The sequence below is a fragment of the Cyrtonyx montezumae genome, unplaced genomic scaffold, assembly GCF_038088225.1.
Source record: "Cyrtonyx montezumae isolate F1298 unplaced genomic scaffold, pur_monq_1.0 scaffold_11, whole genome shotgun sequence".
In the NCBI taxonomy this organism is placed as follows: domain Eukaryota; kingdom Metazoa; phylum Chordata; class Aves; order Galliformes; family Odontophoridae; genus Cyrtonyx; species Cyrtonyx montezumae.
The window spans coordinates 13,069,940-13,086,392 of NW_027071837.1; the positions used below are offsets into that span (position 1 = coordinate 13,069,940).

General features: G+C 39.9%; 1 protein-coding gene across 1 annotated transcript in view; it reads left to right on the top strand.

Annotated features, from left to right (window-relative positions):
• Positions 1-494: 494 nt before the first annotated feature.
• The window catches only part of AMMECR1 (AMMECR nuclear protein 1), an 89,788-nt gene continuing 73,829 nt past the window's right edge, over positions 495-16,453 (top strand). The window contains exon 1 of the mRNA XM_065729633.1: positions 495-666. Coding sequence (XP_065585705.1) covers positions 495-666 — 172 coding nt within the window. The remainder of the gene's footprint in view (positions 667-16,453) is intronic.

A 16,453-nucleotide genomic window follows, 5' to 3' on the forward strand; every position in this document is an offset into this window, starting at 1 on the left:
GTACGCCCACAGCAGACAGAGGTTTGCAGAAATTAGAACTATGCAGTTCCCAAGATCTCTGTAAAATATCAGCTTGTCTGACTGCTTTTAAATGTATTAAGTACAACACTGCTATAAGACAGTCGCTACATCACAGATGCTGCAGCTGAAGCAAACTTTTATGGCCATATTTCTCCTCCCATCTCCAACAGCAGAACTTTCCTCCACACCGAACTCGTAAGGGTTAACTGCCATTGGCTGGAGGAGGGGGAAATCGGAGGTCAGCTCCCGTTCTGACACCAGCGAACTCCCGAACTCGCAAGTTACTCCTGAAGCATGTGGCTTCATTGTAGCTTCTTCCTGCCAGCGATTTCTCACTTTAATCACACACCCACAGCAACCCAGATCTTTAAATTCAGCAATTCTTTCTCAGGTTTCAGCAAGTCATTGGCAGCCTGAGCTATTTTTGGGATATTTTCTCTACTGCAGATGCAGCTTAGGAAAACGCAGGGAGCATGCTAAAGACCTGCAGCTATTTGCCTTGTACAATTTGCTCATTTCTCTTTATTTCTCTGTTTTCCTGCACCGATCACTTAAAGGACAATCTCTCTTGCAAACAAAATCCCCGGAGCCTGATTAGAGGGACCGAAGGCTCCCAGACACGGATTGCCTGCCAGCCACAGCACGGTAAGGACATGGACACTTTTGGCTAGCCTTGCATTGCAGTTTTCTAAGCTTTGCTGAACGTTTATTTGTGTCCATCGCTTCCAAATCAACACTGCTGGCATGGCAGGCAGTCTCCAGCTCCTGGTCTCCATTTTCATTCCCTAAAATCCTCAGCACTTGTAAGTAACACGTTTATACTCACCGTCTCTTTGTGTTCTAGGAATCAATGACTGACACTGATTTTGATCGGTTCCAGAGTTGTTCTTTTTCCTCACATTTCAGAATCTTTTAGAGATTTGTGATTTTTAATTCTGACTGAAATTGTGGATGTTTCTATTGCCTGATCTTCCCGATTGTAGATACATTGCTAGTCTCATTATTTAGCTCTGCAAATAATGCAAATCAGGGACTCGTTTTGTGTACTGTAGATAGAAACATTTCTAAAAAGAGCTGCTATTGCTGATTTACAGTTCTATATGGATCTTTCTTGTCCTGTGCACAGGTTCTGCTATAATAACTTAATGCTGCCACTACAAAGACAAATACCCTATAAAACCAACGCAGCAGCTGTACTGAAAGTGAATAGGTTTTATCGTGCAGTTCTTTCTGTACAGACTCACAGACAGGCATGAAGTGAGCCCTGCAGCAATGGTGAGATGCCAGTTTTACAGGACATGCTGTTTATTAAAATACTTGTAAAAATTTTTTACTGCTGCAGGAAGATGAATGCAGTTCATTTCTAATGAATATACAAACCAAATTCTGGGAATCTCTGGTGACAGAAACTGGGAAGGGGATTCATTTGATCCTTTACTGTACCCAAGGCTCTTTAGAAAACCGGCATTGTTTTAACTCTTCCGGATTAGTAACATGATGACTGCAAAATGAGAATCCTCCTGAGGGTTTCATGTATGATATCCAAATATTTGACTGCAACTCAGTGTATGCTGTCCTAAGGAGAGGTTTCAGAAAGCCTGACTTCACACCGGGGGAGGGGGACCCTCCAACAGAAGCAGTCAGAAGCTGTCTGCATCTGCTGCCAGAACAGACAGGAGCATAATGGACAAATGTAGCTCCATTACCTTCTGTGTAAAAATGCTTAGGTGTTATCATTTACAGAAAAAGCAAAAGTCATCACAGCCTTTGAAACAGTATTTTTGGAGGATTTTCAATCTTCACCTTCCCCCTTTCAATAAGGCATATTTTCATTTTCTAGCCTGAACATGTTTCTTGAGGGATTTAAAAAACTGATCAGAGGGATGGGGGAAATGCTGTAGGTGTGCAAGTGGATTGCAGGTCTTATGTTCACCAACAAAGGCATTCAGACACTTGATTCTTATTTAAAGCTTAATTTTCAGCACTGGAAAGGTACCCACGCTGATACCTAAAGAACTAAAAACAAAAGCAAAGCAAACAAAAAAAAACCCCAGCAGTCATGCAGGATGTAATTAATTAAACTTGGAGTGCTAGAAGCCAAAAGGAAAGCTTCAGTTGCTATTAGTAGGCTTAGATTCAGGCACTTGAGATGGTATTTTTGCTTCAGAAAGTGCCTCATCAATTTTAGTAGACAGTTTCTAAGATACTACGTTCCCTGAACAGCAGACTGATCTCTGAGCCTGACTCCCCTCCCACAGGCAAACCTCAGCCTCATTTCCACTGAAGTCATGATACTAAATCAGCCTAATGAGATGGATGAATTCGTCCTTTGGTCATCAGCTCCATTTTGCACTCAATCTCAAATGCTTGCTGGAAATCTTGAGACTACACATTTCACAGAGTGCATGCAGAAAACAGCGATTATGGTTGGATGTGTTTTTGCTCAAACTTAGCAAAGCATTAGATTGTTTACTGTTAACAGAGGAATTGCAATGTCATCAGGCAGCGTACAGGGCATGCATGTAAATCAAGATCCCTTATTTCTCTCAGAAAAAAGTTATATTCAGCACAAACAGAAGCAAAATGAAGTTCTACTGACAGGACAAATCTGGGCAGGATTTAATGCTTAGGAATTTAGCAACATAAAACTCATTATAATCATATTTCTATAGATAAACTATTCAGGTGTCACATGTGTGGGCTCACTTTAGAAAATGTCATTCTAAATCGTGCCACTGAAAAAATATATTAATAAAAAGACAATGAATGTCAGAAAGAAAATAATCTGAATAATGAAGGAGATGCCATCTAGGGTATATTAACTCATTTTCTAAAAAAATTGTTGCATATAGAAGCTCTCTGATTCAACAGAGAGCATAAATCATGGGGATTAACAATTCTCCAAATGTTTCAAACTGAGAACCCACTCATGCTGGGCTAATACATTCATTTTGTCTTCCCAGAGACCCTTAGCCCTTTCACACAAAGTCTTCAAGATAGGACCACAGATAGCACCTCTGCTATTAACAGAAACATCTGCTTCTGTCAGGGATCATAATTCCAGTACACAGGCTGTGTCCCAATCAACATGAATACAGCCCCCCAGTAGGACCAGAAGAAAAGCTGACTTTCAAAGAACAGGCTGAAATCACCTCCTGCTCTTCCACCTCCACTGCTGCTCAGGCTGTGCAGCATGCCCTAGCACAGGTCACACCATGCATCTCTCTACACACACACTCTTCTGCTGGCTGAGGCTGTCTCACACCCTTAGAGCACCAGATAACTTGCCCGACTCCTGGCATCTGTGGGAAGGGGCAGATCTAGGGGAAGACAGCAGCTCTCCATGCTTTTTTTTTGTGGGTTTTTGTGTGTCCATTTACTTCTAATGAGCCACACACAATACACTGAAGATTAACTGACCCTATAAATACACTAATATATAATTCAGCAGCAGCAATGATGTGAGGCACTCTATAACTCATACTTGATGGCCTGCGCCTAGAGAAAAGCATATGCAGAGAGTTGACAGCTATCAGAAAGGGCAGTGGCTAAAGTAGAACAGATGCTGATTTACAGCAGAACTTGTTCTAGAGGCAGAACAGAAATGTAAGGCACAATTAGTCCTTCACTTCAACAACCACAGAGTTTAGTCTCTCCAGTTCTGATGACATCCTCAGACACATACTGCAGTTGATATAAATCAGTTACTACACATAAGCACCACCATGATAATTGCTTTTATTCTCTACACCTAACATTTTCTTGTCATTTTATTGTTTCAATTTTTAGCTTAAAATTCAGTTTAAAAAAAAAAGATAAATTGATCCTGTAGTACTCTGTAAAGAGCTTCCAGGTGTTATAGGTCTCAATACTCAGCTCACCAACCTGCAGTAAATTTCCATGCTGCGATGACCTGCAGAGCCCTTCGTTAAAATCAAAGGAAGCCTTACTTTCTTGACTGTCACTTTGCACCAGACTGTTTCAACTCACTCCCTCAACTGCATCAAGTAGAAAGAGGACACAACAAAAAGTGAACAGCATAAGAATTCTTCAAGGGTTTGGTTTTAATTTTGAAAAATTGCAAAAACACACTGCATACTTTACTAGAGATAGGACACACAGATGACATCCATTAAGTACTAGCGAGTCCTAACTTAGAATAACTACAGTTCTGATCACTCACATTCCAGAAAGATGAAGATGTATCATAACATAATGAGCTGGGGTTATAAGTGCTGTTGACAAAGATGCCAGCAGGTGGGTTAATTATTCAAATGGTATGACAGTATTGGCCCAAGAACAAAAAGACAGCTAGAATTAAGGGGGATATACTGGAGCAGTAAGATGGAAGCATTAATTTATCATGAAATGACCTACCTTTATTCTCTCTTAAGACAGAGCATGATCAATTAATTACTATAAGCACTGTCTGTTTTTACAAGTTGCTGCAACACTACAGTCACCACAGAGTTGTTTTCTAGGTTACTATAGTCCCCTGGATTTGTGTCATATAAGGGAGGTAAGAATTAACTCCTGGATGTAACTTACGGATGAATGCATAGGTACAATAATTTACTTCAGTGGATATTGTTCCTTTTCATATCACTTGTATTTCTATACAAAGTGTTATTAAGAAGTGTTACACAGATAACACTGGTGTGATAACATCAGCTTCTATCAGGCACACAAATGAAACTGTGATTTGAGTTGGGGAGGAATGAATGGAGCAAACTTGTTTTTCATTGGTACTCTGAAGAACATAGGAAGTTTGTTATGAAGCACAGTTTAGAATATATTGAACACATTTTAAATGTAAACAAATACCAGTGCTAAAAGGTCTGTTGACAATCTACCTTGACTTTCACAAAACCTTTGACACTGCCTGCCACAGCATAATCTGGGGGAAGATGGTGGTGGCTGGAAAACTGTGCAGAGGAAAAGGACCTAGGGGGCATTGGCCAACACTTGGCTGAACATGAGCCAGCAGTGTGCCCAGGTGGCCAAAAAGGCCAGTGGCATCCTGGCTTGTATCAGAAATAGCATTGCCAGCAGGAGCAGGGAGGTGACTGTCCCCCTGTCCTCAGCTCTTAGGAGGCCACACCTTGACTACTGCATTCAGTTTTGGGCCCTGCACTACAAGAAAAGCACTAAGGTGCTGGAGCATGTTCACAGAAGGGTAACAAAGCTGATAAGGGTCTGGAGCACAACTCTTATGAGGAACAGCTGAGGGAACTGGGATTTAGTCCGGAGAAGGCTTGGGGAGACCTCATAGGTCTCTACAACTGAAAGTATCTGAAAGGAGGTTGTGGCAAGGTGGGGGTCAGCCTCTTCTCCTGGGTAACTTGTGGTGGATCTAGAGGGAATGGCCTGAAGGTGCACCAGGGGAGGTTCTGGCTGGATATTAGGAAAAGTTTATTCTTGGAAAGAATAAAGATGCATGGGGACAGGCTGCCCAGAAAGTTGGTAGTCATCATCCATGGAGGTTTTCAAAGAACCTCCATGGTGGTACTATAATATGTGGTACTAAGGAACATGATTTAGTGGGCAGCGCTGGTGGTAGGTAGAACATTGGACTACATGAGTTTAGAAGACTCTTCCAACCTTAATGATTCTATAATTTTTTCAATTTTTACTCAAAAAAAAACCCAACACCCACCAAATTGATCCAATAGCTCATCAAGCTGCCTTCACTTTGGACAGAGAAGATTGAGAGCCTGAGGCATGTATTTCATTTTTCCTAAAACAAAATAAAACTGAATGCCATATGGATAAAAGAATATAGTCTAGATCTGAGCTGATTTGCTGCTTGATGCCAATGCAAGAGAGCTTTATCTGTCAAAACCATGCCTGAGTATCAGAACTTGCTGCTGTGTAGGTACTACAGCTGCCACACAGACTGCAGGTGGTCAAACTGCAGTAGCTCAGGGGTCTTTTCCACAGGCTACAGTACCAGCACAAGAATGCTTTAAGTAGAATTTCTTTTGCAATTAGCCTTCAAAAATGAATGGCTGTTCTTTACCAAAGAACGTTTGCAAGATATCCCTACAAAATTTACGACTGAAATTCCACCCTTAAAATTGGAATCAGTTACTTCAAGTTTCACAACGCTCAAAGTGTTTATATTATCTTGAGACTGTAAGGCAGTGAGCTCCCAGAGCAGCAATAGGGAGTACAATATATCAAAGAGATGCATTTGAAGATGGCATGTCCATAAAACAACAGTGACAGGAAACAGTTCATCTGCAGTCACTGGGTAATTTTACTTCAACCAGGGGAAAGGGATAAATCCACTGGAAGAAATGACCAGATCTCTGGTATTTAAAATAACTTATTGCCATTAAAAAAAAAAACTGTTGAAAGAGGCAAGCTAAATACTTTAAAATGTTACCTGTATAAAAACTTTAGTTAATCATTTAAAAAGAACATTGCTTAAAACTATTTGGGAAAACAAACCACTGTCATTGAAGGCTCAAGAATTCAGTGACAGCACTTTGCAGTCTGCAGGACGGATAGTTAGTGTCTGATGCCATCTTTTGCATTTCTAAATACTGGCTCCAGTTAAGCACAGATGTAATAGACCCCTTAATTTCCTCCCTCACATTGGTCAACCCTTCTTCAGTCAGCTCCAATGCATATTTCTCTAATCTTGCAGATTGAGTGACTTTGGTTTTTGCTATGTGGGATGATCATAAAGAGAATCATCAGCAAAGAAATAAAAAAAATATATTTATTGCTGAAAGTTCAAGGCCAAGCCAATAAGACAGATCACCAATAATATAGTTTCTGCATGTATCATCCAATTCCAACCTGTCCTCACCAGGTAATATCACCTACTCTACCACCACCTGTTAAAGTCAGATTTATCTGAAGCTTAGGTACACAAACTCAATGTAATACCTCAAAGAATTGGTTTAATAAACATTACTTCCAATTGTTATTCTTTAAAAAGTAAAGTTCTGCTCTAACACTCTCACATTTACCCCTGAACACTCCATGATGTAACTGTTTTCTTTATGCCAGACAGTATTCGCTACCCTCAAAATCTACAGGCAAAAAAAAAACTCAAATGAAATAACTTTGTTTGCAGAGGTCAAATGCCTCAAATTAATACTATTAAGTTATGTGAAGTCTTTCAGATATGACATTAGATACAACCACTTTAGATCTAGTCATGTTTAACTTAGTGATCTAAACAAAGAACACTTCAGCCCTGTCGAACAGGCTGACCTTACAGAAGCCTCAAATTTAGTTCTTTCATGCAGTTTGTCTGTGCTGGTATTATTTATAGACACACTAAAATGGGAACTTCACCCTGGCTCAGCTTTGACTCATTGAATGGCCTTGGGCATCACATAACCTCTGTCTCCAGTTCACTATCTGCATAATGTGTTTGTCTATCCAGTGACTTTACAGAATCATGTGAATATAAATGAGGCACTTCAGAGAGTTTTCAGACTGCAATACACTGGCTTCCCTCATAACCCAGAAGTACTTTTTATAATGTATTCCCTGAATTTTAACTCAGACTTCTCTTCATCAAGGCAGCCAAACTGTTTAAGCAGGAGGAACTATTTAAGACTTCCAAAATAAGCATCCTGAGATCAGTAACTTAAGAGAGAAAGGAACCATAGCCATATAAAGCTTGGATTCTCACAGTCCCAAACATCTTTATCTGTAAATGCTTTTAAGTAAGCTCCATACTGCCCAAGGAAAAAGGAAAAAAAAAAATAGAAGAAAGCTTCATTTTCCACCTTGAGAAGAAACAGACAATGTGGATAGCAACATTTGCACCAGAAGGAAGAATCTGTTGGTTAATCCAATAAAGGAGTTGTATTATTTTGGAATCTGAGTGCAGGACAATCACATTCACTTTACTGCACCAGAAGACATAATCCCACCGTGCAGCTGAGATCATAAAAAGCAAGTAAGTTAAGCTTTTGTGTTAAGTTTTTAAGTGTAGTTACATATCTTCCTGTTTTCCCCGAAACCATTCTTCACCATGACCCCCCTGTGCTCTGAGTACAGTCCTTTCTGTCTCAGAAAAAGACCCTTTCTCCTCAAGGAAGGCCCTCAGGGGACTTCTAAGACACTGATATGGAATACTCAGATGTTCATTAATTTTTAATGCAAGCCTGAAGTAGATGCAAAAATAAACTATAGACTCATCTGACATCAGTTTAAAACAGAAAGAAGAATCATCAAAAGTTGAGTAGTTCAGCAGAGATCATTGTATCAGTGAATGCCAGGAGAATCTCCACGCAGCAGCTTTACAAGGCCCAGGCATTAGGCTAACTAGTGCTGCCTCAATGGGTACAGCAACTGAACTTTGTCAAGATGGTATTCTCTCTGTTCATTCATCCATTGTTATTTTATTTTTTCCTATGACTTGGCTTTCCTCTTTATTTGTATCATTCCAGTTCAAAAGAAACAGATGGCAATGTAAGGGAATACTTACAGGGCACATGAAGTGTATGTTGAATGCCATTACCTTTAATTATTGAGAAGAAAACTGTTCCTCAAATTCAGGCCCTCTCAATTATGTCATCTTGGAGCATGGCTCTCTAGATAGCACAGCTCTCAGGGAATGGCAAATGCTATTCCATTTCCAATTATGTCACTGAAGTGCAGTGAGGAAAAAAAGTGTATTACTCCAATAAGGCTGCATGTATGTAAGTATGAATGCATAACAGACGCCTGAAATTGAACACACCTTGTCTGTCCATCCATAAGGAAAGAGAATTCAGAGCTCTAAACTAACCCACAGCTTGTGCTCTTGTAGAACTTGGCAACAGGACAAGGAATAAGAAATCTAAAGCTGATAGGATCCTCAATAATTACAGAAATGTTATGACATAACTACAGATATTTTATACTGTGCTTGAAAACACTATTTAAAGTTATAGTTCAAAATAAGCATGCAAAAATAACCAAGGTTGAATTCATAGGCAATATTCCCACTGACTTCAATAGGACATTTACTTGTTGACAGTAGCTGTAATTCTGGCTTACTGTCTTTCCAGTAATCAGGAAAGAGTTACACCAGCCTAAAACCTACTCTTAAATCCAAATCAAGCAATGCTTAGGAGCTGAGAAAAAGGCATTTTTTTCCACAAAACTATTTGCATTTGGGCAGGACTTCAGATATAGCATCATTGAAGCAACTTACCCATATAAGAAGTTCTAGAAATAAAATTAAAAATCCTCAGAGACAGATCAGCAAGAGGCAGTCTGTCTACATTACTCTCGATATCAAGATAATCAGAAAGCAAGACTTGAAAGTCGCTCAGTGGTTGAGGAAAATAAAGTATAACATACAATTTGCAATGAAAAACAAGAAGATACCCCACCCTACTGCGACACTAACAGAAGCAAAGCTGAAGGGTCAGTAATAGCCCACAGCCAAAATAAGAGTACTGCAGCAGTTTCTTACACTGGGAAAAAAATACTTATTCATAGGTAGGGCTATCTTTATAATTGTTGTGATGATAAAGTATATATTTAGGTACTTGACTGTATTATCTGACAGATTCTACCACAGAGAAACTTTGCAAGGGGAAAAATGAAAACAACTGAAGCAGCTAAGTGGCCCATTATGTCTTCTCAGAAGAAGAAACAATGAATTATTTATGATGAATGTGATAAGCAAAACCACTAGGTTTAGAGCTTAGCTATAAATACACTTTTTGATGCAGTTATCGATTTACCATTTAATGATGGTTGGTTAAGGGATGAGGTTTCCCAGGGTCTGTATCCATTACTATTACAGGACAAGTGCCAAGGACTTGTGGATAATTGCTGTTCACCAACTGATATATTGCACAGTACAGCACTCATACTTCAATGACTGGTTAGGTCAGGGTGTGTTATTTAACGCTGACAGAATGAGTCAAGTAAAATCCCTGAATCAGCACTCTATATATGAAAACATAAAGAAGTAAGAGTTATATAAAGTACCCTCTTGAATGGTAGTTTGGGAACTGCTAGGTTGTATTCAGTAACTAGCAACTATTCTCATCCACTGTAACTAGTGCTTCACACGGGAAAGAAAATGAAAAGACAGCTCCAGCGCCCAAATGGCACTGCGAGTTTCTGCCACTAGAGTGCATCAACGCATATACGAAGGTTAAACCTCTTAGAACTCTGTAGCATTAAATTCAGACTACTGCTATGTCATCAGGCAAAGCCAAGCAGCACCAATTGACTGTATTTAATCATTTCCTTAACTGTTAGAACTTGCCTTCAGTTATACTACGGGAAGGTCTCACCCCCTCACTCTGCTTTCACTGGACCCAGGTTTTGACACGAATACTGAATAACACAAACAGCCAGGGACAGTCCTGCCAATTTTAAGACTGATTACACCTGTGTTCAGCTCAGTGAGTGAGATATCACTTCCAGGCTAAGGCTTCTACTTTGGAGGCAGGTAATAAACCTGTTATTTTGTACTGAAAAAACATACAACCATTCAGTGTAGGTAAGTGCTGCTCCTTGTTTCTGCCCATGTTAGATATGTGCTGAGCAGCTGCACATTCCTCTTGCAAAGGAAAACAAAACACATACCTATGCATAAACTGAAAATCTACTGTTGTGCAGAGAATGTGGATGCTCTGCTGTATTTAAGTAAACCAAATTGAAGAGAGTCTATAAAAGTCCCCCTCTTTCATAGCTAAAAAAATCAGACCAGTTAAAATTAGAAGTGCGTAGGCATAAAACACTGCCAGGATCAAACAGAATATGTTCAAATGTACATATTTAGAAATGCTAAAAATCAGGTTCTGCCTCCATACTTTGGAGAGTCAAGGCTTGGCCCTTTCTCCATCTGTAAAATCTCACAGAGAGCACACCCTTCTCCTCTCTTTTTGCTCATTTTTGCCTCTTTGGATTGCATGCTCTTATTAGCTACTTTGATTACAAGAGCTAGATCTTAGTAGTAATTTTTCACCACCCATAGTGCCAACTTCTTGTTGAAGATTTTAGCCCAACCCTATTAACTATTCTTTAAGATACACCAAACAACAAGAATAAAAGCCTTCCATGTGTGTAGATAGGATATCCATGGGAGAATATTCAGATCTGTAACCCCGTGCATCTTCAAGTGGATTTCTGAATGGAGACAAGCAGCAGTTCATTCACTATGTCCCATACCTCCCTTAGGAAAGGTCCTGATACACTTTTCCTTTCTTGGAAACTCAAACATTTTGACCCTACAATCTTTGGAAAGGAAATACTCAAGAGACTCCCTAGGCTTGTCTGTCTTCTGTCACTGTGTTCGGGCTGCTGTATCCTTCTGCAGTGACATCTCTACCCTCACCGGCTGAGCCCCTCACTAGCGATACTGTAGTTTGAGTGTGAAGGCCACAAAGTGAACTTGCTGCTTTTACAAAGGGGGAGGAGCATCCAGTAGAAGGTACTTAAATTATGTCCTAAGGCAGAATTAAGTTGATTTATGTCAGGGATTATTTCTCTCTCTCCAGAGAAGTAGAAGTTACACAGCAAAGTTTGCATAGACATAGACACACAGTGCTGTTTTGGGCCAGACAGCCCCTGACAGCACCTGAGAACAAAAAACACCGAGGCAGACCTCTGTCCTCCTGCAGCCCCTCCCACAGCACCTGCAGGCAGGGGTCCCAGCTCTCTCCTCAGGCAGGTGTCAGACCTACCCTGTCTGCACCGCAGGAGCAGCATCAAGCTGAGATATGCTGCTCACAAATTGCCAGTGGGTCATTTCTGCACAGGAGGGATTGGGCTCCTGCATCTACCCCAACACACCTGTCCCAGAGCAGAAAACAGAAAGATGTGGAGGTCCCCATACTGCATTTGTTGTTCTCATACCAACAAGAAACATTTTTGATGAGAACAAAATGACCTACGAATATCTGGGATATTTCTCCTTCCTTTTAAGGAAGATTCAGACCCAAGAAGGAATGTTCTTCCAGCCCTGAGACCTCAATCCAAAGCCCACAGTCATCAGTGCTGATTTTAAGTCTGGGTCAAGTCATAGCCAGTTACCTCTGCAGAACAATGAAGGGGAAAAAGGAAAACGTAACCAGGAAAGCTACCTCCTCTAGAGGAGGAAAGGCTATTGCCTCTAGATTTTTTACATTGAAAAAAGGCAGCATAATTACAGATTTTTTAAATACATAAGAACATGTATTCAATTGCCTGAAAGAACATGATCTAACTTCTTGCATTTAATTGTCACGGGTAGAGGGGGAAGATCAGTAAAAACATGCCAGAATAAAAAAAAATGTTTCCAAACAGAACACTAAAATAAGTTACTTGAATTTTAAAATTCTCTAGCAGGGATTGAAACAAACACTGCACCACATTTTCATTGCTCTAGAGTCAGAACAAATTCAATACAAAATAAAACCACTTTTTCTTGTACCACTGGAATACAGGCAGCAATGTACAAGCTCAGAAATAATTTTATTAACATATAGATGTGTCTAAATGTACCAATATCTGTATACCTGAAGTTTAACCATCTGGTGAATATAGTTCCTAAATTACAGAAGGTGAAGAGGGCCCATTCTTCTCATCTTGCTTGTTTCTTATGAGCAGCATACTGAAAGTTCCCTAGACCTGAGGAAGACAATGCAGCTGAACAAGGAAGGATTTCTGCCCAAATGTCATCAAGCAGCTTGAACTTCATGCCCCCCATTTAAAATTTTAATTTTAAAACAAGGCCTCTGTACCTTTGAATAAATACAATTGGTAACATAGCTAACTGATTCTAATTATTCTAATTAAAATTGGGGTTAATTAAAAATTCTAATCCATTATAGAAAAAGTAGCTGAAAGGAACAGCTCTTGCAGCATCTGTATACTTCAGTCTCTCAGAAATGAGATGTGTGTGCTCTCTCAAGAGCTAAGATGCAGTTTTACATTTAACACAAGTATAGAGATGCAGCAGATGTTTATGTTTTCCTAAGGAACCTATCTCTGAGTTCTTGTCATCCCAATCAGAGCAGCAAAGCAAGCTGGGACACAGGGCAGGGTAATGCAAGAGAAAAGATAAAGGTAACACTTCTATATATATCAGCATCTAGATACAGAGCATACATACTGCCTTCAGAAGCTTTACTCCTCGCAGCACAAGTTTTTATGGCAAAATTGTAACCAGAACAGAAACACTGTTCATTATAGGCTTAACTAATATATGTATACTGCCTACTAACATTAAAAACGTTCTTGAGTCCTATATTATGTTTCCTCCCCCCATTATGAGAGCACTAACATTTCTAGGAGATGATGACATCCAATAAAAACAGATTAAATTTGCACAGCTGTTTGCAAGAAACAGAACTATTTTTCAATCTGTACTTTACATAAACAAAGCTGATAATAGCAAGCCTTTTTGTGAATGAATTATTAGCAATGAGCTCTAATCTGGGTAGTGCATACTATAAGGACACCACAGTGGTAGACAAATTTGATTTGACAGGGTTTTTTTTTCCTCTAGCAGAGAAATAACAGGCTGAGGTCACTTCAAATAAGTGTTTGAAATGCAATGTACTATTAGTATTTCAATAACTGCCAATTGCCTTTACTTACTGTAATTACTCTTTCATAAGATTTTGAACAAATGTATTTTGCTGTATGCTACAAGACAACATATCACAAATTAAGATATTTCAAATTGAGACTTGTCTGACTACAAGCACATTCTGAAATCAAGGGTTTAATCCTAATATCAATTATACAAATATACCCTCAACTGCACCCATTTCCTTGTGTCCTTCGAAAAGGAAGTAGAACTCCTATAAAGCTCCAGAAAGACCTGATACAGGCAGCGTCTAAAGTGAGAAAGAATGGGACAGGTTCCTTAGCAGCGTCTGTAGTCTGGTAGGACAAGGGGAAATGGTTTCAAACTAAAGGAAGGGAGACTGGATATAAGGAAGAAGTGTTCATTTCTTTTTTAAATAGTAAGGGTGGTGAGGCACTGGAACAGGTTGCCAGAAATGAGGTGGATGCCCCATCCTTGGAGACGCTCAAGATCAGGCTAGATGAGCTCAGAGGACCTGGACAAGCTGTAGGCGTCCTTGTTCATTGCAGAGGAGTTGGACTAGATAGCTGTTGGAGATCCCCTCCAACTTAAACGATTCCATAATAACAATTACCTAAGATATTGACAATAAAGACACTAATATTAAACGCTTTGTAAACAAGTAACTATCTTTCCCAAAGATGTGAGATATTTTGAAACAAACACTGAAGGCTTCATAACAAATGACTTCATAATATACTGGTTTTGAACATGGAGTCTCCTTCTCTGGAGACATCCAAGACCCACTTGGACACCTGCCTGTGTAACCTGATCTAGTGAGCCTGCGTCAATAGGGGGGTTGGACTTGACGATCTCTAGAGGTCCCTTCCAACCTCTACAGTTGTGATTCTATGAAAACCAAAACTAATAAACTCCGATCCTCTAATTTATCTCTCGTATGAAAGATATGTGAAGGATAGTTACCGTGAGTGGCTATTACTTCCCTAGGGCTTTGAATTTGTGAACGTATGAATACCCTTATTTCATATGCAGTAGGTAGAACAGGCTTCCTGGATTGTCCTAATGGATCCTTTAAGACCTGAAACTCTGCACTAAGGCAATAACTGCAATCAAACCACATATTTCAACCTGCAATCCACAGGACTCAGGAAACAGTTCATTTCCCTGATGAACAATTTGTTTTTAATCTGTTACAGGGTTTAGAGACAGGCATTTTTCTTTTTTCCTCTGAAGCACCAGCTCAGCCCTAGCTGTCTGTACGTAAGTCCAAATGCTAGCTGCCCAGTTAATATCACAAGTTCAGACACTGCCAACAGACTTCCAACATTAAAAGTAATGTAATTCAGTAATGTATAAATCATTCTTCCACTACGCAACTTACAAAGTTCATCTGTTGATTCTTATTCCAAAGCAGGAAGAAATCATTCCACCTTCCCTTAATGGTTTCTTAAATAATTCTCTGGACTTTGCATATCTCAAACAGCTTCTGATATTTTATTTTTCCCTAGTAGAGACAGCTATATAAAGAGGACTAGAAAAGTCCTACTACATTAGATAACTCTGTTTTGGTTAATATATTTCTAGTCCTTGTGATCCTTTTTATTACTGAACAACATGATCCTCAACACACAGCCCTCAGACAGTTCCCTTGATGCATCCTCTCTGCTCTGCTATTTTTGTTTTTACAACCCTTTTTCCCCTCAAACACACTGCGTAAATTACGCATGGAGTACACCTCATGCCAAACTACAGCTTTAGACCTCAAAGTAAAATATAAATATGATCACATTTGATATGGCTGCATTACTTACTGAGGTTAGCACAATATAGTTCACGACAACTTGGGATGGGATCTTAGGAAAACATGCTAACATAAATAATGTAACTTGAATATCTATGTGTGCACAAGGTCTTTCACATCTCTTTACCTCTGCACTGGGAAGAGCAGTACATATGTCACATATAGTCATACTTCCCTATTCTGTGGAAAACTAACGTTCCCACTCTCTCACATATAAATTCATACAGAAAACTCAGATCTTTTTCATAAAGATTTCTCCTTCGTAAAGCCTATGAAGATAACATGTAAGACTTGGCAGGCAAGAGTTATGAATCTAAGTACTCACAACACTTAGAACAATATTAATTTGATCTACTTCTGATCCCTTATCTTTTTAATCATTGACATAGGTAGTATAATGAAAGGCATTTTACTCACCTCTCTTCTCTTTTGTGAATTCTCTGTGTTTGCCCTCTAACTCCTGCTCTCAGCATCTCGTACTCCCCCTCTCTGGCACCCAAGGTAACACTGTGGGAGCTCTTAGAGTCACCACAGAGCAAGGGTTACAATCCACAGAAAAACTGTCCCCTGTGAGTCCATCAGCAATGTGCTAACGTGACAGCTTAGCAAGTATTCGAGACTGCCGCTTCCAGCAAAATAACTGTCCTGAGTGGTATTTGTCATATACATGGCTACATAGCCCTCAACAGAAGAGCCCTGTAAAATACAAGCTTAATGCATATGTCAAACAGGATGCTCATAGGAACTCGTGACATGAGCACATCAGTAGATGCACATACTGAGCCAGGATCTTGGGAAATGAGCTTTCTGCTCCCTTGTTTCCACAGCTGAAGACACTGAGGAGGACAGTCAGACATCTGCACGACGTACAGCCTGGTACATAACTAGCAGAACGAGAGAAAGCATCCCAAACCAAACGTGTCCAAGCGATCTCAGCCACTTCCAGCAGGAGTTAGACAGAGCAAGGCCTGGCCCTCTCCTCAGGCTGCGTGACTCAGGTTCCCCTCAGCCCCAGAGGTACAAGCTTCTCTCGGCAGCCACGAATTCATCTCAAGAGTGATGGCAACTACAAAAACATAGTCTGTCACTCCGCAGGGTTTCATTCAGTACGTATGTACACA